Below are 25,542 nucleotides of genomic sequence, written 5' to 3' on the forward strand. Positions count from 1 at the left end.
GGGGTTAACTCTTCCCAACCTGAACTCAGTCCTCTCTCTGATGTTCTCAGAGACCCTCGGAGGGAAGGTGCAATGCAAGTGCATAGGGTGGTGAGAGAGACACAATCCAACACACCACAGTACAGGTAATTTAACAGCCAGAGAGCCACATTTATTACTTTCAGATGTTTCTGTACAGATGGGGATAACCAATCAAGGGAGCGGAAGAAAAGCACAAATTTGGAGAATTAGTTCCCCTTGATACATCCCTGTCACATTGGATCATGGATAGAGAAGGAAACTCAGAACATTTACAAACACTAGAGACTTCCATGAACTACTGGAAAATAACTAAGTTTGAGCAAGTAATGAGAGTAACATGAGGGCAGACAGGACGTACATCCATCCTCTTCAGGCAGTTAAAGAAGAGAGGAGTGGAAACAAAGGAGGTTTTTAACAGAGGTTCTCACAATGCTTTATTGTTTATACACAAGAGTAATGAGACACTGAACGGGATACAAACAGAATGAAGCTCATACAGAACTATAGGACAGAGAGGGCATTCAGCAACTTCTCAGGAAGTTAGCAGATCCATACTGCAATTTTTAAAAAAGGCAAGAAGTAAACGATATGAGGTCACAAAACTCTCGCCCCCCAGGCCCAGCTAGAACTGAACGTAGCTTTATTCGCTCCCAAGTTCGAGCTCCAATGGCTATACACTCAATAAGGCTTGTTCCAAATAGTCAAAAGGCCAAGCACCTACCACCCTCCTACAGGCTTATACCAGCTTGCAGGACTGGGTGCTAGATGTGCAGTGTGAACCATCATGAGGAACAATGAACAAACCAGACCAGGGCAGACCAGACAGCCAGGAGAAAGAGAAGCAGACTTGTGCATAGTCAAGGGGCAACAGGCAGCGCAAACTGGCAAGTGCTGATCAGTAGCATGGCACCAGGTTTTGGGGCATGAATGATATAAATATACCCAGGCCCAAAAAAACATTTAAAGGGACAGTACCATAGCTAGCTAACTCATGGCAGGTTTGTGAAGTGAGATTTATTTTGGCCTTATGTGAGGATCTAGGTCAGATTTTCAGGGGCTCAGTTCCCACTGAGAATAGTGTTAGCTGCTGGGTGCTTAACATTTTTTAAAATCTGGCTTCTGGAGCTTTACGCTATTTTTAAGTGAACCTAAAAGTGGCAATGGAGCAGAGCAAAGCGCACGGTGCTGGATGGCCCCACTAGTCAGCACAAACATCCGTTACTTCCTTTTCCACCACGCACTTGCTCTGTGAAATCCACTCGCAACTTCCCTGGTTCAGTGACGATAGCCTCAAATGTGATATCACAAACACCACGTCCCACTGCGACTCACCCAAGCCACAGCAGTTGTGATGTCACAAGATGATGCATTCCAGAATGTCTTCATTGAACCAGAAAGTACCAAGTCACCAGGTAGGTTTGTGCTGAATTTCTGCCGAGCACAGCACAATCATCCGGCTGGCCTGGAGACGGAAGCTGTCTAATCCCCGAATGGATCTGGCATATGGAGTAATGCAAGTGCAAGCTTGCCCCACGAATGTCTCTCCACCCTGTCCTGGAGCGATCTTTAGGAGGCGACAGGGTAGGTCATTCTGCAATGCCCCAGTTCAAGTCTTGGCTCTCTTGTTGGTAATGTCTCAGTACTGGGCTAACTTGATATGGGATACAGATTAGTTTTCTAAGAACCGGTACAAGACCACAAAGGTTTCACTGTCAGCAGAGAGTGGTGACAAAGTTACTAACACTGGCTCCATTGGCCAATTGAGTAGGATTTGTGCTCCCACCCCGGAGCTATCCTTATTCCCCTGCTGGTGTATTCTGATCAACACAACTAGCTTCAGGGATTCTATGCCTCATTCTAATGACAGCTCACAACACTGCCACATCCTTAATGTCACACTGCAGGGTTGGGATTTTTACTGGAGGGGTTTTATTATTCAGAATAGTGCTTCCATTTACAATGGATGGACACAATATTTAGTTGGCTTGGGTCTAATCTGCAGCCCACTGCCGTTTTGAAAGTGTGTTTGACAAGGCCAGGTTGAGAGGAAAAGGCAAAGAGAGAAGCCTTAAAAGAAAAGCCAGCTCCAGACAGCAGCCCCAGTCAGCAAGCGGGTTAACGTAAAGAGACAGCCCTTTGATTTTCAGCTGTGCACACTCCTCTAGACAAGCGTTTCCAAACACTGGACTAGTGTAACTGCCATTAAGATACAAGTCTATGTAAATGAGCAGCATGCAGCTCTATTCTCAGGAACAAGGCAGGGCTGCACATTCCTGTAATACCAGACTGGTTTTGTTTTTTAAAAACCCAAACCTGACCAGATGTTTTGGTGATCCTCAAGTCACGCAGTCTCCTATATTTGGTTCCGATAACCCTGGGTGTTTAGCAAGACTGCTGCTGCATTAAGTCTGATTTAAAAAACCCCAACCTTACACAAACCAGACTCCCAAATAAACAAATTGTATCTTGTGTTAGCTAAGACATGAGATTTTCCAGGGTTAAAGGCTCCATTGATCCTTAATTTAATGCAACCTGAATAGAGGCAAGAGACAGCTCTAAATAGTTAGGGATGCAATACAGAAATGGTACCCTTTTCATTAACGTCCCCTTCCTCCCCCGTATGTTTGCCGTTTATATAGGGTCATTAAAAATGTCTAAGAAAATGCTGCAGGTGTGTTAGACTCACAAAGGTTGATGCCGTCCAACCAAGTGGTCAGCGTAACACCCCTACACATAAGCAATTCCTCCCCCGCCCTTTGAATCTTCTTTCCGCAAACCTAAAGCTAGTTGGATCCCCGCAAAGAACATCCATTCTCTGCTACAAGTCAGGACTTGGAGAGCTTGGCATAAAACATAGCCACACCAGAAGAGGTTGTGAAATATTTATTTTTCATAAAACAAGGTCATAACTGCCAAGGTGTAACAACCAAAAAACATTTCCAGGGAGCCAATGGCACAGTGCATGGAAATGTAGCCCCTCACCATCCTTGTGGTGTGATAGCAAAGGCTGAAACAGAGGGTATTTTACTCTTTGTGGGGCTATCTGATAAACCAGTTCCCTTCTCTAGAAAGGAAGAGGACAGCACGAGAGGTTAACATGGGGAGTTATCTAATGTAGTAACTCACAAGAGATTTAAGCACATGACAGAATTTGACTCCAAGGAGACTATTCACATGCTTGAAATTAAACACACGGTTAAGTAGCTTGCTGAATGAGGGCCTTGGTTAAGGCTGCATACCACTGCTTCGGTGCCCGCCCCTACAAACAGTTTGAGAACCAGAGTAACCAGAAAAGGGTCAAGAATCTTGCAAGACTGCAAGATGTGCAGTGGGGGAAAGGGACTTTTTTTGCTGTGTTTTCCAGTTATAAACTAACTTTTCAATTATTGGAAACCATGAAACTAATTAGCAGACAAACTGGAAGAGACTTAGTCCTGGGTCCTTACTGGTCAGTGAGCAGAATCACATGGTGAAGCAATGCCAGGTTGTGACTGATAGAGAGGGCTAGACAAGGAGCCAAAAATTGCTTATTTAGCATCTCATCATCAGTCGCCTAAGTGGCACATGGACGCAGAACTCACCTGGAATTGCAAATTCTCGTTTCTAATCTAGTGTTTCAGACTCTGGTGGCTGAGGGGAGGAGAGAATACGCAGCCAGGCCACAGCTAAAGAGTCCAGCACTGAGGGCTTGTCTACACTACTGCGCAGGGTCACTCTAAGATCCACAACTTCAGCTACGTGAATAGCGTACCTGAAGTCGACGTACTTCAACGTGTCTTTGCTGCGGTAAGTCGACAGCTGAGGCTCTCCCATCGACTCTGCTTCCACATCTCGTTCTGGTGGAGTACCAAATCGACGAGAGCGCTCAGCGGTCGATTTATCGCATCTAGACTAGATGCGATAAATCAACCCCCGCTGGATTGATTGCTGCCCACCGATCTGGGCAGGTAGTATAGACAAGCCCTTCATGCGTGTGAGAAAGACACAGAAGAGGAGAACAGTACTTCTCCCTCAGGGTAAACGTTATGTGTGACTGGGCTCTACCTGCTGTTTGTGCCATTTTCCCCTCCTCCCCTACCAGCACAGCACAAATGTCAAGGATTTACTAGGGCTATCATAGGATATGCCCACAGCCATTACATCTCCAAGACCAGGCAAGTAACAGAGCTATGCTTCAACTAGCAGAGTCACTTCACCACTCAGCATGAAAGGGTTAAGGAATAAAGCCGCAATTTTATTAGTTCAAGAACATCAAGATATTGTTGCAAACAGCTCCACGCGCAAGTGTTCTATTGCTCTCGTGGGGGATTTCATAGGAGGTGAGAAGGATCTAACAAATTATCCAGGGCTATCCTGTGCCTTGAAGAAACTCTCTCTCAGAGCTACTGCATGAATAAAGGCCTGTAGCTGATCAGTGCTAAACATCAAATACAGAACAGTGATTCCCGCACAATACACTGAGCAGGGCCTCACACACGCATGGCAAGCAACTGCTTGGGCCAGGGTCAGATGGTTGGTGGGATTTTCCTCCATGTCTGTCTGTCTCTCTCCTGCTAGCTCGCTCAGCATCCCATCCACTGCCTGGTCTGTTTAGTTTCCTCCTAAAAACCACTGCCTGAGGTGCCAATCGCCACTCACTTGTGTGCGGGAACAAGAGGTGCAGAACCTCCACAAGCAGAGAACGGCCATCGGCCTGTTTGTGACAGATCATGATGTTACTGATGATATTGTGGCTTCCCCAGGCTACTGAGTGCCTGCCATAGAGTGGTGCTGAGGCTATTCTCCAGAGAGACCCCGGGAGTGAACTTGTCAAGGAAGCGGCAGGACCCCACAAAGGAGCTCATGGTCCCATTTTCCCAGTCCCACCCCTAGTGGAACTAGAAGGGAAGGCAGTTCATAGCACAGTTGGTTTTCTCCCCCACAATTCAGAGGCCCTAAAGTTATACGGCCGGCCCTGGTGAGATGAAAGACTCCCAAAGAAACCAGTTCCTCACATGCTTTTAAAAAAAAAAAAAAATTGTTGAGGGACATTTTCCATATAGTTCCACGAAGAAATCCTGACGCCTTCAGATTTGCTGCAATGCCCTTCGGGGAATCCGATCTGCCCAAAGCCCCTTAGTGGTTGTGTTCAACAAAGCCTGAGGATTTATGGAGATACGAGAGATGTTCTACAACTCGGGGTTTCAGGTTGTCTTTCCTTGCAGCAGCGGGGAGGAGCCCGTGTCCAAGAGACCGACGAGCTTCGCAAAGACTCAGATATGAGCTGCCTTCCGGCAAGGAAATGCCTAGAAACCAGCTCTATGGGACTGATCTCATGCCAATTTCTTGTCGTTGCTGAACTAGATAGATGAGAAGGATATGGATACATCACAGTGGCCTCTGGTGCAGTTTATTTACAATGGAACTCAGTGCTGGAGAACATCAGGATATTAACAACCAGGAAACACACTGGCAGGGAGAGAAGCAGCATTGTTTATTAAATCTCAAGGATCCTCTGTAGAATTCAAATCCACACCACCCAAGGTAACTCGCTAATGCTAATAAAGCTGAAACTCAAAGGATCTATAATGTGGGTTAAGTCTTCATGTGCAATGTCCCAGTTAGGTGCATGCAGGTAGAACAGCAATGTAGATACACAGCTCTCGCTATTACTAGGGTTTTATCCTGCTCTCTATAGCATAAAGCAGCAGATTGCAGTAGGTATAACAAACTGCCCATCCCTCAGGTACACCTCGTTCGAAGCTGCTGTCAAGTACAACCATGATAGCGGCAGCAGCAGCAAGCCAATGCCTTATAATCCTCACAGCAATAGCTTGCCAAAGCCTGCTACAGACTCAGACGCAGCATAATGTTGCCCTGACGACTTCTCCTGCTTCCATTGCTTACAGCACACCCAAACCCTGTACCCTTTCCTCAGGTTTCTGATTCATATTGTTAACAGTACTACGTTCCTCCCACCTTTCACCCTGAAGAGCACGGGATGGGTTCACTCACTCATCGACATCACTTCCCCTGAAGATACGGTCACTTCAGGGGTGAAACATGATAACTGTTTTGGCCTAGTAACTCTGAACCAAAATTTTTCTTCAATTAAATCTTCAGGAGGAATTTTGGGACAGTGGAATAACTGCTCATGACACATGGGTTAACCCACCTTTTCTAACAGATCTGTAAAGATGAGTGGTCAGGACAACACTGTTTCACACCTCATCTGACAGATGTACCTCCAGCAGCTCAATGCCCCTTACCAACAGGTCAGTATCCCCTGTTGTAAATATGATTAGGAGACCCTGGCAGTCAACATGCAGCAGCCTGCACAGTTCATTCCATTTACCTTCAGTGTTTCTTCTACATTATCTAGGCTCATCAACCACACTGCCAAGAGAGGAGCTTTGGCTCCTGAAATTCATTATGATGGAAGACTACATTAGACTATTGCAGGTGACACAACTGTGAGATTTGAGAAGCGAAGTATGCAGCTTTAAGCTTTAAATATATGTTCTTGCAAATGTTTCTTGGCAGAGGAAACATGCTGGAAATTGCGTTTTTCCATGACAGAGATCCAGATTATAAGAACAGCCATAGCGATGTTTAGAAATTGGAAGACATTCTCCACCACCTTAGGACCCAAGAATGACCCACGTAAACTATTTACAGTGACTGGGTCTGTTTAAAAAAAAAATTCAGTGCAATTGCTAGTTTTGCCTCATCAGGGATAAGGATTTCCACCACAAGGAAAGAAATCAGCTAGGTCTTCTCCCTCAAAGTCTGAGTGGTTTATTATTACAATCAGTAGGTTTGAATAGGAGAAGTTTAGAGACAGTGAAATCTTTACACACTGAGCATGAAATACAATACTGCGTGTGATCTAGACTGCATACTTACATGCTGCTTTTAATGTTACATTAAAGCTCCAAGCTGATCCTTACTTCCCTTTCCACCCAACCACTTGTTATACTCATCTCTCCCCACCCTGGACACACACAAGGAATGCAAGACTTCCCATGGGGGTCAGGAAGAGAATCATGCAGCCCTAGCACCCAGAGATCCTTACCACTGAAATCCACCAATTGGTTCTGTAAACCGGTGACGGATCAAGAAAGTTGCAACAGCTTCAGCTACCTGAAGGGAAGTGATGGGGGGAAGGAATCAGAGTTTAATAGGACATAGTCACCTTGAAGTCTGGTCAGTTTCAAAATTTAAAATAGTTCAAAATACTACATCTTCCTCCCACAATTTTAAAACAGTCTCCCCCTCCCCCAAACCTCTGTGTGAAATTTCTCACAGTGAAAAAGACCATACATAAAGTGCACACTTAAAAAAAAAAAACAACCCACCAAAAAACCAAACACCACAAAAATGTTTTTCACCATCTTCTTCAGTTACAGTAATTCTTAGGTTAAAAAGAGAATTGTGATTTAAGCTGGTGTCCCTTAACGATTAACTCAGGGCAACAAATTACTTATATCATGCTTTACAAATAACTTTTCTTCCAAACATCTCACTGTGATAGGTAAAAATATCCCCATTTTACAAGGGTGTAAACTGAGGCACTGAGCAGTTAAGTGACTCAAAGCCACACAGTCAATAGTAGAGCTGAGATAAGAACTCAGAAGCTCATTTCCAGACGTGCTCAGTCCACAGTACCATTTCACTTTCTGGCACACTAGCATAAGCGAGTCACTGTTTGTCAGTACATAAACTGCTGCAGATAATGGTTATATGAAGTTTTCTAAATTTTAACTACTCAGTTTGAATATGACATTATCCTTCCAGGAAAGCAGCCACCTGCACTAAAGGCTGGAGGGGGGAGGGAAAAGCTGAGGTAACCTAAGAGAAGTTAAGGATGTCATGAGTCAGTTATACGCCACCCATGGCCCCCAGACGCAGTTAAAACTGTAATGTAGGTGGGACCTGCCTCCTCACAAGCAGGCTAAAGTCTTGGCCAGTCCAGGCTCTCAAACCAACTTCAGGGATATGATTTAATCCCATCGGCTCTATCAGTAACCAGATCCCCTTATAGGTATGATACACGTAAGCCCTATGAGGAGGTTTGCTCTCAGTTTCGTATTGGCGATGACCCATTTTGCATCTAACTTGTAAAAAGACTGCTACCAAAGCTCGCCCCGCTTTGTGGCTCACCTTGTCTGGAGCATCTTCGTGGACTGCATGGCCACACTGAGGGAGGACTTGCATCTGGAACTTTCCTGCAGACCAAACAGTGCAGCTGCTTTTAGAGTGAACGTATCTCTGCCTGGCAATGACTCCGGCATGAGTTACATGCGACTGCAGAAGCCAACTCACTATAAAGACTAAGGGCAGGGACTGAACTTGTTAAGGTGCAGAAATATTCTGCGCTTTTATGGACATTTCTACTAGAGATCTCAAACTCTTTACAAGTTACGCTCACTGTCGTATCTAGCTGAGGAGGACTCGGGAAGCTACATTTGACACCAGATGTCAAACAGCAGCATATGTAGAATACAAAACTTCTGCAGGAGGCAAGAACTTGCCTTCTTTCTTGTGCAGGAGCTCTGAATTAACTAAAACCATGTTCATTCACTATCTTCCTAATCCCTGATTCCCCGAGAGCTTCGTATTAAATGCCGTCCCATCTTCCTGACATGAATGTAGCTGTCAGACCTACCACACCAGGACCTTTATCCAACCATCCATTTTCTCTTCCAATATCCGATTTCCAAAGAAATCAGTGATGGGGACCGGACGGAGAAAGGTGCTAATGTAACATTATTAGAGGTTGTTGTAGCTGTGTCGGTCCCAGGACATTATACAGATAAAGGATGAGAGAATCTCTTTTATTGGACCAACTTCTGTTGGAGAGACACAAGCTTTTGTGCTTACACAAAACTCTTCTTCAGGTCATAAGCTCAAAAGTTTGTCTCTCTCACCAACACAAGCTGGTCCAGTACAAGATATTACCTCCCCTGCTACATGTCTCAAGCATTATTAGAAGTCTGCCTGCATGAAAGAGAGAGATTGTTTCAGGTGGCACCAGGTGGTGCAACTAGGCACAACGGGATGGAATTAAAAGAAAAAACAGACTGAAAATCAGGAAAAGCTTCCTAATGGCAAGACTGAAAATCACTGAATGATCCCCACGAGACATGACAAAGCCCCATCACTTGAATATTTAATACCAGTCTGAACAAAAGCACTACCACAGCCCTGCATTAGCACCAGGGTGACTGGCAAGATCTAATAACTCTTCCAGCTTCCATTAGAGAGAATCATAGCCAAGGGATCACACTGTTACTCTGGGGATTAACTACATTCTTTAATATTTGTTTGTCTCAATATAGATTGCCCTGGGTAGGACCATTTCAGCCTTCTTCTCCAGCTCTCTTTCACTCTCTGCAATATAAACTATCCCCTGAAAGAGCATTATAGCTAGCAGTATTAAATATTTACCTTGCATCTGTCCAATTGTTAGATCTTTATCCAGCCTGTCAACACCTGGAATAAAGCAAACAGATGAGTTAGGGAGAAGCCAGGGAGAGAGTGTCTAGTCAGGTCCTGCTAAGACTTTGCAAGAGATGTTTGGTGTGAAAAATGGAATAGAAACAGCATCTCAACACCTACTAGGCTGTTTCCCTCCTGCAAATCAGGAGGATACAGTGACAGGAGAGGATCACTGCCAAAAACTTGAAAGAACATTCATGCATCCATCCTCCTAGACATCTTTAAATGGCACTATGGGAGACTCAGTGTTCCCTATCACAGGGGACTGGAGGGCGATAGGGATTGGTCTTGGACTACTGATCCTTTCACCTTCAGGTCACGAGTTCAAATCCAGCCCAGAGCTGCAGTAACTAAGTGATTAGCCCTGTGGGTTGGCTTGAGTCTCAATCCTACAATTGAAACACCTGTCAGACAGCTGAGACAATGTCACAATACACATATCTAATCCCACAATTCCCATGTGCATGTTGCAGAGGAGGAAATGGAGGCAGAGAGACTAACTGACTTTCCCAGTCTCTCAAAGTACATAGAAGGGCCAGGATAGAAGCCAGACCTATTATGCCCAGACCACTATCTTACCTTCCCTCCTCTAAAATACAGGCTGAATGTTATCCAAGTGAACGACCACTCTAACTAGGGAGAAAAAGGAAACACCTACCTGCTAAAAGCAGCAGCTTTGGAGTAGAACAACTGAGGAAGAGGTTAGATAAGCCCCTGAACCACCCATCCCAGTACTTTTCTGTTTTCGACAGTTCGATTCGCCATGTATACAGATGTTCTTTCTTTGTCTACAAGGGGACAAAGAGCTCAGCGTTAGTATTCAACTGAAACAATGAGTGTGGAATAAACTCAGCGAAGCGCGACTTGGAAGATAAAGTAAATGCACAGAGTCAAATGCTGACGTGACTCTAATGTCAGTTTGTCCCCCATACGTGGCCCTAACTAGGCATCCTTGCTTGACAGACTGGATTATCTGCTCAATCCTAACCGTGCTCAATCCATGTCACAGTAAATTAATGGATCTGCACATGCTATACCTGGTGTGCTGAGCAAGAGACACTTTCAATTTCCAGGACTGTCAATCTGCCATCTTTCACTGGAACTAAAAATTCACACACAAAAACACCTGGACCTGTTGTCCTTCAGCAAAGCCTGGGCAAGATACAGTTTTGCAGCATCATGCACTAATAGCTTTACTTGTGGGACTACGACTGTTAGGTCACATGGTCTATATCACCCAGCAGAAACTGATGAGCCTTTATAATATGATGAAATAGAGTCAGGACCCAGCACACAGCAACTTACTGGGCAGGACAGTAGTTCTCTTCTAGACCATGTACAATGGCCAAGTTCATGAACATCTAGAAAATCTTTCAAGTGGTAACTCATGATGCACCCAGCAGTCTGAGACTGAGGCCTAAACTCAGGCCTGGGCTAAGCAATGAGGTCACAGGAGTAACTCCTGTTTACACTAAGGCCCTGAATGAGAGTTGCACAACTGCTCACTATTCCTTCTTTGGAGAACTTTTACATGCTGTCTCATAGGCACCTAGCTCCACGGAAGCATCTCCTTTGCTGGCTGCACGGTTGCCTTCTTGCTCCCTGGAGATCTCCAGATACCCTAGAGATGGAGACTAGTGAAGACATTAGTTCCAGCAGAACACAGTGAAACTCCCCACCTCTGTATCATCTTCTTTCTTCCTTTTGTTAAGAGATCCTCTTCCTTCATAGTCTTCTTCCTCTTCCTCCTCCTCCTCCTCCTCCTCAATAATCCCTTCCACTATAGCTTTAGGGACCTCAGGACTAGCAGCATCTTCACACCTGGTAAAAATAGGACTGGAAATTGATTCCTTTTCCGTTGTGAAAAGGAACATCTTAATGATTCTAGGAGAGATCGCCTGCATCTAAAGGATAGAATTGGCTCTCAGACTCTACCACATCAAGGAGAAAGAAAGGAAAAATCCAGGTCAAACGAGCAAAATTAGTTTTTTTATGACAATACTGAAATATAAACAATAGAAATACCTGATGCTGCTGGCAAGCATCATGGTGTTGTACAGGATTACAATGCAATAGAGAGATTACTTTCATCACCACCACCTTTGGAGTGCAATGGAGAGCTATTTAACAATGCACAGCAGCAGGAGCACAGCAAGTGAAAAATATTATATTCAGCTGAATTGGCAGGAGGAATTTAGAGGCCAAATTTCTGAAGGGGCATCCAGCTAGTCTACTGGTGTGAGCACATCTTGAATGGGCCATTGCACACCTATTATTTTGCACTCTCACTTGCATGTGCAAATGGTTTTTGCAAAGGAAATTTTTTTTTTATCCCTGGTGGGTAATTACTTTCTACCCCAGTGAAATTTGGACTGACATTCCTAACCCTAGGAACCTGGATGGTTGTATATTGTTTAGTACTACTCTCCTCACCCACTGTGGTCAGCCTTGGCAGGTGAGTAAAAGAAGGAGCGGATATCTGCTAGAAGATTGATTTGATTTTTTCTTTTAAGTTCGCTTATGCTCTGTTACCAATTTGGAATCTTAAAACATTTAAGAAAGTTTTAGAAAACAAAACCTACTGTTTGACTTGGCCAACCATAGAAACTCTGGCCGATTCAAGATTTCTTATCTGTCCACTTTTTACACTAGAAAAAAAAAGGGGAAAGGGGGGAATCAAAATGGTTAAACATCAAGGGTCAACTGGGTACATTAATTAGTATCATTCAATATTTAACAGGTCCAGTAATAATAGGAGCACTCCCAAGTTCACCCCTGCGAGCACTCACCTTGAATACAGAGATGTGGCATACAAACACTGGAGTTCCCAGCATGCTATGATTATCGAGATGTTTATATGGCTCTCACATCACTGTGATAGGAGTGTCTCAAACATTAATGACTATCTTCACAATGCCCTTGCAGGGCAGTGGAGTATAATACCGGCTGCAGATGTGGGAATTGCATTGGTAGTCAGGAATAGAACTTGAGTCTCTGGCGCTCCAACCCAATGCCTTAACCACCAGACCACCCTTCCTCCAAGATCAATCACAGAATTAACAATACAAGGAAGAGAGTTTTGAAGAGAACACAAACTTGCCCATTACCTCCACTCAATTGCATTCTCAATTGACTTGAATGTTTTGGGACGACTCCGTAAGAAATTCTGCATGCTGTTCAGTGCATCCATGGCTGTGCCTAAAAACAAAATGTTTTGACTTAAACGAACCCAACATCTGACAACATCCTTCCCAACGGTTCTCAAAGATCTTGATATATAACAGTGAACTGTGTGAGGGGGAGAACTGAGGCAAATTTCAGGATTTAAGATAAGTTGATTAACAGAGTTATAGTCGTGAACGATACACAGCTGCTCCAAACCAGCTTTCACATAGTTTTTCCAAAAACCGGTTTCCAGGTCAGCAAATTTGTAAGTTCTTTGCTTCCCTCATCCACATCATTAACAATCTTACAAGTTTTCCATCGTTACAATAAATCTATCCACAAAACCTCCATTAGCTGTAATAGTATCAGGGCTTGTATAGTTTTGTACGCCGCTGCCATTAGAGGGTTAACATGTCATATTTGAACAGGTCTGATATTTTAGGCAGCAGAGAGCAGCGGTGATACTATACGGTTCTGTAAGACACTCCCCACCGATCGTGGTCTTGGTTATAAGAATGGGTGTCGCACTGCAATCATGATAAACAAAATCAAATGGAAAAGTCCAGCTAGGAAAACCAAAACAAAAGCCCAAGGTTAAGTTTACTATACTATACGATAGCTGGCATATCCATTAGAGAGAAGAGAAACCTCCATACTGTTAACACAATTGAGAAAGACCTCCCAGGCCCAACAAAGTTAATAGGGGAGGAGAGAGGAAGAATATGACATTAAAAAAACAAAACAAAACAAAAACAACCCACCACTTACCTTCCACGACATCAATCATGCAAAGACCCAATAAACTGGGTACCAAATTGGATGCTGCTGTGTGCACTGCAATGGCCCCACCCATACTGTGCCCAATCAGCATGATTGGAGGTGGGAGGTCCCCGTACATAGCTTCAACCACGTTTCCAACATCTCTGGCAAATGAAGACAGACAGAAGGTTGGCATCCTTCCCCAATGCGTTTCTGAAGCAGATTTGTAAAAACGCATTGGCAGGGGAATGGAAAAGTTCAATATGCAAAATGTTCTCTGAACCCTCTGCTTTTATTTCCTACTCTTCCCGAATACTGAGTTTCTTTGCACACTTGCCTTTTAAGTTAAATCATCTGCCCCAATGGTAATAGATATGGAAGTCCATTCTCTTATCAGTGGCCAGGGATTCAGGAAAGCCCTCAAAGCACATGCTTAACATCAAACAAGTGCTTTCCTGAATCAGGGATATAAGAATGTCATCCCCATTTCCGTTAACAGGAAATCCGTCTAAAGTGGGAGACTAGACCACCCTGCCCCAGGTCTGTGGAGCACAAAAGGAACTACAGGTCAGGTGAGAGAACTAATCAATTCTCCTGCAGGACAGAATAAACTGGGGTCAGGAGACATCAGGGAGGGAGGAATAGCTCAGTGGTTTGAGCATTGGCCTCCTAAATCCAGCGTTGTAAATTCAATCCTTGAGGGGGACCACTTAGGGATCTGGGACAAAAATCAGTACTTGGTCCTGCTAGTGAAGGCAGGGGCCTGGATTCGATAATTTTTCAAGGTCCCTTCCAGTTCTAGGAAATAAATAATAATTGGAAATAAAACTATTATTATTACTGCATTCTCAACCCTAATCAATGAGAACCTAAACAAACCCCAGCCACCAGGATTACAAGAGGCTGGGCAAGTAGAACAGAAGCAAAATGTTCTCTCTCTCTCTCTGGAAGGGAAGCTCTTTGGGGAAGGGACATTATGGACTGGTATGAAGACAAAGCACCAAGCATATTGTTATATTCAAGTTCTTAGAACACACTTGGCACTGCAGTACCTCAGCACCTTTTCAAAAAAGAGGATAGTAAGTAGTTTAAGGGACACAACTTAACAAAAATAAAAATTATATCATTATATATATACACACACACACCACACACATGCTTTCTTGGCTGTAACAATTCACCATACGCGTTGGAAATGAGAGACGGGATGATGATTACCTGTTCTGTTCATTCCCTTTGGAGCACCAGGGAAAAGGCAGAATACTGGGCTAGAGAAACCTTTGGTCTGACCTGGTATAGCTGTTCTTATGTGTTGGAAACACAAAGAGCATTATGCCTAGTGCATGACAGTCACACAGCAAGTCTGACTAGCTTTTTTTCTCTGTCTGAGCTGAGAGACTAGAAAAACAGGCACACACATAGCATCGGTGGTGAAGAATAATTTAAAAAGGTACTAACAGGTAAGAAAATTAAATATCTGATTTTTTTTAAACTGTTTCCTTTGAAAATGCAGGAGGATTTATGAATTTGACAAGTTAGTGACAGTTTAGTGCTCCAGTTTAAAGACAAACTGGAAATAGCTTTAGAATCTATCATTAGGAGGGCAGGAAGGTTTACAATGAAAGGCTGCCTATTTGTTTGGTCCCATATTAGCGCTGCTCCAGATCTGTAAAACGATCATTGCATATGGCAGCTCCTCAGGACACCTACATGCACATTAGGAGCTGACGGGATGTGAGAAGCAGCAATCAGGTGCACAATAAGCCAAAATCTATTTCACAGATGGCCTCCCTGGAACAAACCAAGTGGGTCTGTTAGTATGAAGGACTTTGTAACCTTCAGGAGAATCTCTCTGCACTAAATGTGGGTATTATATAGTATTTTTAGTGGAAGGTAATTGCTTCCCTCACAGCTTGTCACAAAAGAAGGGTTTGCACTCAGAAGCAGGTCATTGCAATTTGAATAAGCAGCTCTCACCATGCCTGAAAGTCTCATTCTATGTAGGACGCATTTTCTCAACATAGTGGTTCCAAACCGGGCAAGAGTCACACTCAACCTTCCCCCAAGGGTGAAGGACCGGTATGGAAAAGGAATCTTTCAAGGGAAAGAAAACTGACCCACATCAGGATGGATAAGTAGTGTTACTTGAAATACAGGCTGAAATAATAATGGAAAGGGGTTTTCCCCACATTTAAGCCAGACACAGTGCACCCAGATACTACCGTGAGTAGAGTAATACAAGAACCAGACCCTGAGCTAGTGTAAATCACTGTGGCTTCAGTGGAGATGCACCAATTTACTCCAGCTTTGGATCTGACCCTAAAATGTGTGTATTGTGACCTCTTCCAGGAACAATGAATAAAGGAAAATATAAATAACTTTTGGGCATAGGTGTTGGTGGGTAAAAAAACCCACTTCTTCAGATGCAGGGAGTTCTCCTCCATGCTTCTGAAGAAGTGGGGATTTTATAACCCAGGAAAGCTTATGCCCAAATAAATCTGTTAGCCTTTAAGGTTCCACCGGACTCCTCATTGTTTTTGTGGATACAGACTAACACGGCTACTCCTCTGATAAATAACTCTCTCCCTGACAAAATTGGTAAGCTTTTGAGCAGAGAAGGCGAATGGAAAGTTGAGAAGACAGGGTTGGAGGCAAGAGAGACGATCAGGAGAAGCAAGGGTAGAATGAAGGAAGTCTAGATGCCTGCTGTTCTTTTCTCAGAGGCATTTCAAAGCAAAGGAATGACTCCACAGGAAGGTCAAGGCTGGGGGCTTAGAACTGACAGTCATGGGAAAGGGAAGCACAGGCTGAAGTGCAGTGGAGAAGGCAGAGCTGGGGATGGAGACAGTCACAGGGGAGTAAGGTTTGTGTGGGAGGTGCTGGGCAAGGGGAGAAATCACACTTTCGCTTCCATCTTTACAAACATCCAATACTAAGAAATACTGCAAATTCCACATTCAGGATGAAAAAAATTACATCCCCCCCAAAAATCATGACATTCCAGAAGATCAGTGCATTCCAGCATTGTTAAAACTGTCACAGTGCATAATCTGTACCTTGATAGGACAGTAACAAAGAGCTCTCCAAAGCTGGCATTTAACAGAGGAAAAAAAGTAAAGAATATCATACTACATATGAAGTGGCTGAGCGAACACTGCACTAAAAACTCAAATTCAGCAATTAGCTTTGATGTTACATTTTTTTTTAAATGGAAAGAGTTGGAGAATTTTTTTTAAAAAGTGAGTTAAAACACTGCTCAATTGCAGATGGGTTTTAACTGAAGGAGTTCTTTAAAAAAAGAACAAACAAAAAACAAACAAAAAACCCCAAACCTAAAAGGAGGAGAAAAATTCTGATGTGGATCCATAGCATTACCAACTTTAAATGTTCATACCTTTTAAATCACAAAGGAGAATTTCCTCACCAGCATTACCTTTCAGGGAGAGTTACAGAACAAGTCTGGTCGGAAATATCTAGACGTTGCTCATAACTTTCCAAAAAGGAAGGAAAGTTATGAGCAACTAAGAGAAGGATGAATTAGAATGAAAAGTGGAACTCAGCTTAAGTTCTAGTGCCCCCTTACATGACTGGCATGTATGATGTCTTCATAGAAGGAAAACTGAAGATGGGTAAAAAGTTGATAAGAATGAAAGAACAAAGAATTGACAAGATAAGGATTTGGGAAAGTCTGAAATGGCTGAAGAGAATGTAAACTTCCATACTTTGACATAGTTTCTGCAGACAGATCTTCAGGATTCCTAACTTTTGTTTCACCTGTGAAGCAAAAAAACAAATAAATCAAATCAAATTGAAGACAATATTAAAGCAGATTAAAAATCTTCAGAATCCTCAGGTGTTAAATAAGAGCAACTATGAGCCCAGATATAATAGTTGTTCTGTATATATTTACTCAATAATCATAACTGTGTTTCCATCACCTCTCAGTCATCTTGGATAATTAAAACGATAAGATTAATAAAAATGCTTGGTATTTTATTACACTGTAGTTCAGAGGTGGGAAACTATGCCCAAGTAAAGATCATATATGGCAATTTAAGACTGACGATCATTCCTAGGTTCCTATGAAGCAGGCTGCCTACACAGTCATCCTTTACCTGGTAGCTGAGCTCACTAAGACTACTGATCCCAGTCCGTATGGGGAAATCAAGTTGGAGCAGAATATTCAGGCATGTGGAATCTTCACTTCTATATAAACAGCAACCACTAGCTTTATTGTGGAATTACATGGGCTACATTCTTTTCATCCCCACCTTATCAAGTAGCAACATTTTGACTATTTCACAGGTATTTCTAGAAACTCAGTTTTTTGATGGAGTAATTCAGTTAAATCTAATTTAAATGCAAATGTAAAAAAAAATAAATAAATAGAAATGTACCAGAACATGAATTCAATTTTAAGTCTAATTACTTACCATGACTTCTGAGATCTAAAGCCACAGTCCTACACTGAATCCTGTTAATGATCGCAGACTGCAAGAGGGGACAAAGATATACAGCTTGAGAACTGCCACACCTCATTTAAGAAAGGGGCTCACAATATTAAATGAATCATTACAACAGACGCGAAAGCCAAGATGGTGTGTCTAAAAGAAACATCTGTCAGTGACACTGCTGAAGCAAGACTGGACATGGGGCACAGAGTAGCCATGAAGTCAGAGTTGAAGCAAGAATATTTAGTATGTGATCTTTAATTAGTAAATAAAAAAGCACCATCCTTTTCACCAATCAGTCAATTGATTACAGGATATTTGCCCCCTACCCCACTACATTCCATAACTCAGACAAATGAGAAATCAAATTTCTTAGGAGAAAAGTTTCAATCTCTACAACACCTCTAAAAACTGAAATGCAGCAATACCATTATATACACTGAAGTGATGCTTCCCCTTCCAAGCCCCCACATGTTCCAAAATTAGCACTGCCTCCACAGTAGGCAAGAAGATATAGCAGCTGCTTTACAGCAAAGGCTCAATTTGCTCTAAAAGAATGGAATTTTACAGTAACACTGAAATATACCAAATTGAGCGTTCTTGTCCTCTGGGTTACTAACAAAACGATGATGCTTTTTAAGTAACACCAGACTGCAATAAGATCACGCCTCATTACTTGTTTCTGCCATCTAAATTTACATAAGTTATTTCATGAATCATGGTGATTAAGTAGCATTCTGTGCTGAAAAAAAGGCTTCAAAAAATAGGATTCCGTGTTGGGAACTCAATCACTGAAATCACGTCCCAGTGGTAGAGGTGAAATCTGCTGAAAGGCTCTTAACAGAAGGAAGAGCAAGAGAGCACCATCTACTTGATAGGCACAGACTGAGGCCTGGTCTACACTGCGCATATAAACCAATTTTAGCAGCATTAAACCGATTTAACGCTGCACCCGTCCACATAACAAGGCCCTTTATATCGATATTAAGGGCTCTTTAAACCAGTTTCTATACTCCTCCCTGACAAGATGAATAGCACTGAAATCGGTATTACCATATCGGATTATGGTTAGTGTGGCCGCAACTTGACAGTACTGGCCTCCGGGCGGTATCCCACAGTGCACCATTGTGACCACTCTGGACAGCAATCTGAACTCGGATGCAGTGGCCAGGTAGACAGGAAAAGCCCTGCAAACTTTTGAATTTCATTTCCTGTTTGCCCAGCATGGAGCTCTGATCAGCACAGGTGGCGATGCAGTCCCAAATCCAAAAAGAGCTCCAGCATGGACCGTGCGGGAGATATAGGATCTGATCGCTGTATGGGGAGACAAATCTGTTCTATCAGAGCTCCGTTACAGAAGATAAAATGCCAAAGCATTTGAAAAAAATCTCCAGGCTATGATACAGAGTCCACAGCACAATGCTATGTGACAAACATAATGGAAAGCCAAAGAATCAAATGGATGCTCATGGAGGGAGGGAGGGGGTACTGAGGACTTCAGCTATCCCACACTCCCCAGCAGTCTCCGAAAAGTATTTGCATTCTTGGCTGAGCTCCCAATGCCTGTAGGGTCAAATACATTGTCCGGGGTGGTTCAGGTATAGCTCGTTAATTTACCCCCCTCCTGCCCCCATGAAAGAAAAGGGAAAAAAATCGTTTCTTGACTTTTTTTCAATGTCACCCTAGGTCTACTGCATGCTGCTGGTAGACGCGATGTTGCGGCAGTGAACAGCAGTATCCTCTCCCCTCCCCTCCCCAGTGGCAGACGGTACAATATGACTGCTATCCGTCGTCATTGTCAGCCCGTGAGTGCTCCTGGCTGGCCTCAGGTGAGGTCGGCCAGGGGCACCTGGGTAAAAATAGGAATGACTCCCGGTCATTCCCAGTAGAGCGGCTGGTAACTGTCTTCATCATAGCAACTGGAGGCTGAGCTCCATCAGCCCCCTCCCTTTCATGTGTAAAGAAAAGATTCTGTACTGCCTGGACTATCACAGCAGCGGGAGGCTACCTCCCCCTCATGTTATCTCACTAACAAGTCAGTGTTTCTTATTCCTGCATTCTTTATTACCTCATCACACAAATGGGGGGACACTGCAAAGGTAGCCCAGGAGGGTTGGGGGAGCAGGGAAGCAACGGGTGGGGTTGTTGCAGGGGCAACCCCCGTGAAAGGCATGTAGCTCATCATTTCTGTGGGATCTGACATGGAGCGGCTGTGCTCTCTGGTACACTTGCCTCATATTCTAGGCAGGGCTGACTTATTTTTAGATACCATAAAGGAGGGATTGACTCGGGGAGTCATTCCGATTTTTGTCTTTGCGACCCCGGCCGACCTCAGCTAGGGGCACCCATGACAGCAGCAGATGGTACAGAACAACTGATAAGCGTCAGCTCATCACCAATTTACAATGGCATGGCAGACGGTACAGAACAACTGATAACCGTCTCTGCTATCTTGCAAAGGCAAATGAATGCTGCTATGTAGCACTGCAGTACCGCGTCTGTTAGCAAAATCCAGTAGACATACGGTGACAGTAAAAAAAAAAGCTGAACGGGCTCCATGGTTACCGTGCTACGGCGTCTGCCAGGACAATCCAGGGAAAAAGGGCACAAAATGATTGTCTGTCGTTGCTTTCACGGAGGAAGGAATGAGTGACGACATTTACCCAGAATCACCCGTGACACTGTTTTTGCACCATCATGCATTGGGGTCTCAACCCAGAATTCCAATGGGCGGGGAAGACTGTGGGAACTATGGGATAGCTACAGGATAGCTACCCACAGTGCAACACTCCAGAAATCAACGCTAGCCTCGAACCATGGATGCACGTCACCGAATTAAAAGTGCTTAGTGTGGCCGCGTGCACTCGACTTTATACAATCTGTTTTACAAAACCGGTTTATGTAAAATCGGAATAATCCCATAGCGTAGACATACCCTGACAGTTGCACCGACCCGATGTTTCAGAACTTACTATACGCAAGCCCAGGGAAAATACAATGCTGGACCAAGGGACTAAAGACAGTATCACCTACCCACTAGGGCTAGAAATGGATGCTTTATACCATTCAGATATGGGAATCCCTTTCTGTCATTGATGTAAAGCATTCATTTCTGGCCAGGTCTGTCATGAGATATTGGCCACTAAAACTACCTCCTTCTGATTACTACATTTTGTCTTCTTTGCCCAATTCTAAAATAACTGTGGCAGCCACAATCTAGAGAACAATTACAGCCAGAAACAGACTTTAGACTATTTAAAATCAACTTGGAACCCCAGTTTGTCAATGGTAAAAAATTAAGCATTAATTTAACCAGCAGTTTGCTAAAAATCACAATGTAAGATGGTAATCTGAATGATGTGATAGTAAGGGACGTTCTCTCATGACCTTGACTTACCAGAAAGAACTGCTTTGGTGAGACAAGAACAAATCCATCCATGACCATTACATTTACCAATAAGTTGTTAGACCAATGAGCAAAGAGAGAAAGATAGGAAGGTAGATTCTGCTTGTAACAATTTTGTTTCCAGTCTTTACCCACACAATTATTTTTAAATATTTTTCCATCCTGAACATTTAATATATGAATGACTAGAGCAAACTTTCATTAAAAAAAATATACCCAGGGAACAAGCTGATACTGACAGCAGAATGGAATGGACTAATGGTCTTCATAGTTCTTTCTCCAGCTACATAGTTTTTGTGGGTCTAGGGCAAAGTCAAATGACATGCATCCTATACAATGTTTAACTATCAAGTCCAGTAACTGCATAGATAATTGACATACTAGAAGTTACAATGGTGTAACTCTGGAGTTACTCCACTGAATTCAGTAGAAGAAACTACAGATTTGCTGTGCATCATGGCGTAACAGATAGCAGTATTTAAACTTGCTATCAGAAGTAGAATTTTAGAAAGGATGGAAGTTGCTTGCAAATAAAGATGGCTCTCTTGCTCAAGACTTTAGAAAAATGTGAATTTGGTTTTCATCAAAATCCTACCTCATCCCAGTCTAAAAACCAGTGATTGACTTTAGAATTTGTAAGCAGCTCACATACCATGGCGATAAAGTATTAAATTAGCAGAGAGTGAGTGAGTCACACATCCCAGTGACTAGTGATCTATAAGCAAGTGATAACACAGAATTCAATTATCAGAGGGGTAGCTGGGTTAGTCTGTATCCACAAACAAACAAACAAACAAACCAAAACAAGGAGTCTGGTGGCACCTTAAAAAGACTAGCAGATTTATTTGGGCTTAACCTTTCATGGGTAAAAAAAACCTCACTTCTTCAGATGCATGGAGTGAAAATCCATGCATCTGAAGAAGTGGAGTTTTTTTACCCATGAAAGCTTAAGCCCAAATAAATCTGCTAGTCTTTTTAAGGTGCCACCAGACTCCTTGTTTGTTTTTATAGACTTCAATGAGAAAGTGCCGATTTGAAAAACCACTTACCATACATTGGAGGTTGAACTTTAGTTGACAAGATGTGGGTCAACTTAGGCTATACATGCAAAAGAACTAGCCTATCCTGTCAAATCATTGTGAGGCACCTGACCTAATCCCCCACGTCTTAACTGAGGACTATAATATGATTCATGGCTAGGTGCACTACCTCTGTTTTATTCAGTGGCGATCATCTTGGGATTCTGAAATGTTTGCAAACGGCAATGCTTGAAATGCTTGCAAACTGTTCATTTGTTCATTCCCATTAGCTGTGTGGACCTTCGTTCATAGTGTCTAGAATGTCACTTTGTACTGGCCTAACTGCATGAGAACTAACATCACAGTGAAAACCGCATGTGACTGGTGTGTATCTGACCTGTTTAAGGTTTTTATAAAGTTCACAGATACTTCACTAAAAGTTGCCCTATAAAAACCTTAGACAGACTAGATCAAGAGATGGACACACACCCACCTAATCAGGCACAAGATCTACAATTAGAGTTGCTGGGTTAAAGTCAGGGTCCCTAGTACAGCTATACATGCTGCTATTAATTGAGTTTATAACCTGCTGGCGGGGAAAAAGTTAAGCTACAAAACTTGCTCCCATTGACACAACATCAGGTTGGGTTTCAGTGTTTCTCAAGCATTGAGGCTTTCTGAATCAACGTTCAAACCTGGTCATAATGTAGTGTCATCAATGCAACACCAGTACTGTCAAGGTGAAAATAAGACAGCTTCAAACTTATTCCTCTCCATTAAAGACTGTCAACAACATCTTATTTGTGGAAAGTCAATCTGGGGGAAAAAAATTGCTTTCACTGTGATAAGCAACATCCTGGCATCTCAGATTAAAACTGGTCAGAGGCATGGAGATTGCTGTGGCTTCGATGAAGCTCCACATCCTAATCGTTGGCAGGCGCTGGGCCTTAGATGTGTTTTGTTCATAAAATATATTTACTGCTTCTGATAAAGAGTCCGAATACATGAGTTCAACAGACAGGCAGATTACAAAGAACCTTTCTGAATTCTCTTTCCCATGCTTAGCAGGGTTTCGTGTCATTCATGGATGGAAGACGCAACACTAGTACACACGTACTTCTACTTCCAATCAACTTACTTACATTGAACACAGCCCAGGAGAGAGCAGAATGGCCTCCGCCATGCAACAAAAGTAAGACAGGGCCCTCCGATCCACTTTTATAAATTCGAAAAGTGTGTGAACAGTTAAGGACAATGTTTCTTAATAAAATCATCTGAAACAAGCTACTGAGTTCGACCCTTCACAGAACATACAAGGTTGCCAGAACTTTATTACTACTCGCGTACACAAGAAAGCCCCAATTCTGCCCTCTGTTCAGCATCAATAGGTTTGTACAGAATGACGGCCACTGATGAGGAGGAAGGTGATGGTGATGAACAACCTGAAATGTTAGCCATTATCTTCCTCGACAAGGGATGGGGTGAGTATATGGATGTTCAGATGTCCAGTCTATATTATCTCTAACTACCTTGCTGGGTTAGAAGCTTTGCTAAATATACTAAACTATTGTAAATACAGAAGGGTTCCTACAATGTGTGTGTTGCAACTGTGCACATCGGGATTCGCAACTGAACAGTAATTTTAATACTGGGCCTGATCTTGGGACAAGAATCTGTCACATCTCAGACTGATAATTTAATTACTTAAGAATACCCAGTTAATACATAAACTACAGATCAAACTACAACCAAGGGAAAAGTTTAGCCCATACTATCCACCGAGCTTTACTGCCTACCTTCCCATCATCTCATACGCTATTATGTTCCTCCTCCTCCTCCAAGGAAATAGTATCTGTAAGGTAATGTATATCAAAGAAAGCAAATCAACAGGAAAAAATGAAGTTAAAAGCTTGGAATGCTCAGGACACCACTGGGGACCACAAACTGGTGTTTTGTCTAACACGCTCGCCCATTACTTGACAGAGGAAACAGACAAACGTGTCACTCTGGGCAATAAAATTACCCTTGGGAATTCATGAGGTAGTGTGGTGTCTTTGTTACGGTAAGCTGCAGGGAGACATCAGCTATCTCTGTATCCTGGAAAGCCAGCTAAAAAAGTAGCAATCAGTAGAAAAACTGTTTTCAACCTGTGGTCCATGGACCCCAGTCAGAGATTTCCCAAGGGGTCCACACCTCCAGAAGTTGTGTAGGGGTCCGCAAATGAAAACAAAGGGTTAAAACGCACTAATCTCAAGGTAGTGCGCGCCAGGGATAGGACACTGGACTGGGAGTCAGGAGATCTGGGCTCTAATACACAGACCGATTGGAGAAGTCACTTAACTAGAGCTGGTTAAAAATAGAAAATTTCAGTTCCAAGGGAAATCCTGACATTTTAAAAAAAGTTTCTCTTTTGATTGGAACAAAAAGTAGAACTAAAAAATTAAATGGAGCAGCCAGCAGCACCTGACTCCCAGTGACCTGCCAGAGAGCAGGGAGCTAGAACCCAACAGCCTTGGCTGCACAGCAGGGAGCCTGACAACCGTGAGAGCTCCAGTGTGAGAGAGGCTCCCAGACTCCCTGCTGTCGAGGAGATGGGGAGGTGGGCAGGTTCCCACTGGAATGTTTCGTTTCAATTTAAACAAAATGGCAACAAGTAGCGTCATCCAGAGGCGTCGCTGCCGAAATGCTGCTGATTTTCGGCGGCAATGCCTATTGACATTGCTGCTTGTCAGCGGCATTTCGGTGGATGCTTGTTTACTGCCACTGCCTACACTAGAGTGATCAGTTAAGGTGAATTATTACCAGTAGCAGAGAAAAAAAAAAAAAAAAATAAAAATAAAATAAATGTTGTAGTGGTAATCAAAATGGCCCATTTCCCCATGTTTATTCTCTCCCCCCGCCCCCCGTCATAAACAGATAGTTAAGGGTTAATAGAACAGGAGCACTTCATGTCTCTTTTGCCTGTAAAGGGTTAACAAGATCAGTGAGCCTGTCTGTCACCTGACCAGAGGACCAATCAGGGGACAGGATACTTTCAAATCTTGAGGGAGGTGTGTGTGTGCTGTTAGTGTTTGGTTGTTCTCTCTGGGTTCTGAGAGTGACCAGACGTGCAATCAGGTTTCTCTCCAATCTCCCTGATACAGGTTTTTATAGATTCAAAACAGTAGGTACTAGGTGGTAAGGCGAGTTAGGCTTATGTTTGTTTTCTTTATTTGCAAATGTGTATTTGGCTGGGAGGAGT

General features: G+C 43.1%; 1 protein-coding gene across 5 annotated transcripts in view; it reads right to left on the reverse strand.

Moving 5' to 3' along the window:
* Nucleotides 1–438: 438 nt before the first annotated feature.
* The window catches only part of PPME1 (protein phosphatase methylesterase 1), a 48,262-nt gene continuing 23,158 nt past the window's right edge, over nt 439–25,542 (reverse strand). For all 5 annotated transcript variants that reach the window (XM_030556970.1, XM_030556933.1, XM_030556943.1 and 2 more), the window contains 12 exons: nt 23,444–23,536; nt 17,859–17,916; nt 17,148–17,199; nt 13,435–13,589; nt 12,609–12,699; nt 12,084–12,149; nt 11,181–11,322; nt 10,160–10,289; nt 9,451–9,495; nt 8,164–8,228; nt 7,076–7,143; nt 439–5,469 (listed from right to left, as the gene is read on the reverse strand). In XM_030556970.1, coding sequence (XP_030412830.1) covers nt 5,451–5,469; nt 7,076–7,143; nt 8,164–8,228; nt 9,451–9,495; nt 10,160–10,289; nt 11,181–11,322; nt 12,084–12,149; nt 12,609–12,699; nt 13,435–13,589; nt 17,148–17,199; nt 17,859–17,916; nt 23,444–23,536 — 984 coding nt within the window. In that variant the 3' untranslated portion in view covers nt 439–5,450. The remainder of the gene's footprint in view (nt 5,470–7,075; nt 7,144–8,163; nt 8,229–9,450; nt 9,496–10,159; nt 10,290–11,180; nt 11,323–12,083; nt 12,150–12,608; nt 12,700–13,434; nt 13,590–17,147; nt 17,200–17,858; nt 17,917–23,443; nt 23,537–25,542) is intronic.

This window comes from Gopherus evgoodei, chromosome 1, assembly GCF_007399415.2.
Source record: "Gopherus evgoodei ecotype Sinaloan lineage chromosome 1, rGopEvg1_v1.p, whole genome shotgun sequence".
Classification (NCBI taxonomy): Eukaryota; Metazoa; Chordata; order Testudines; family Testudinidae; genus Gopherus; species Gopherus evgoodei.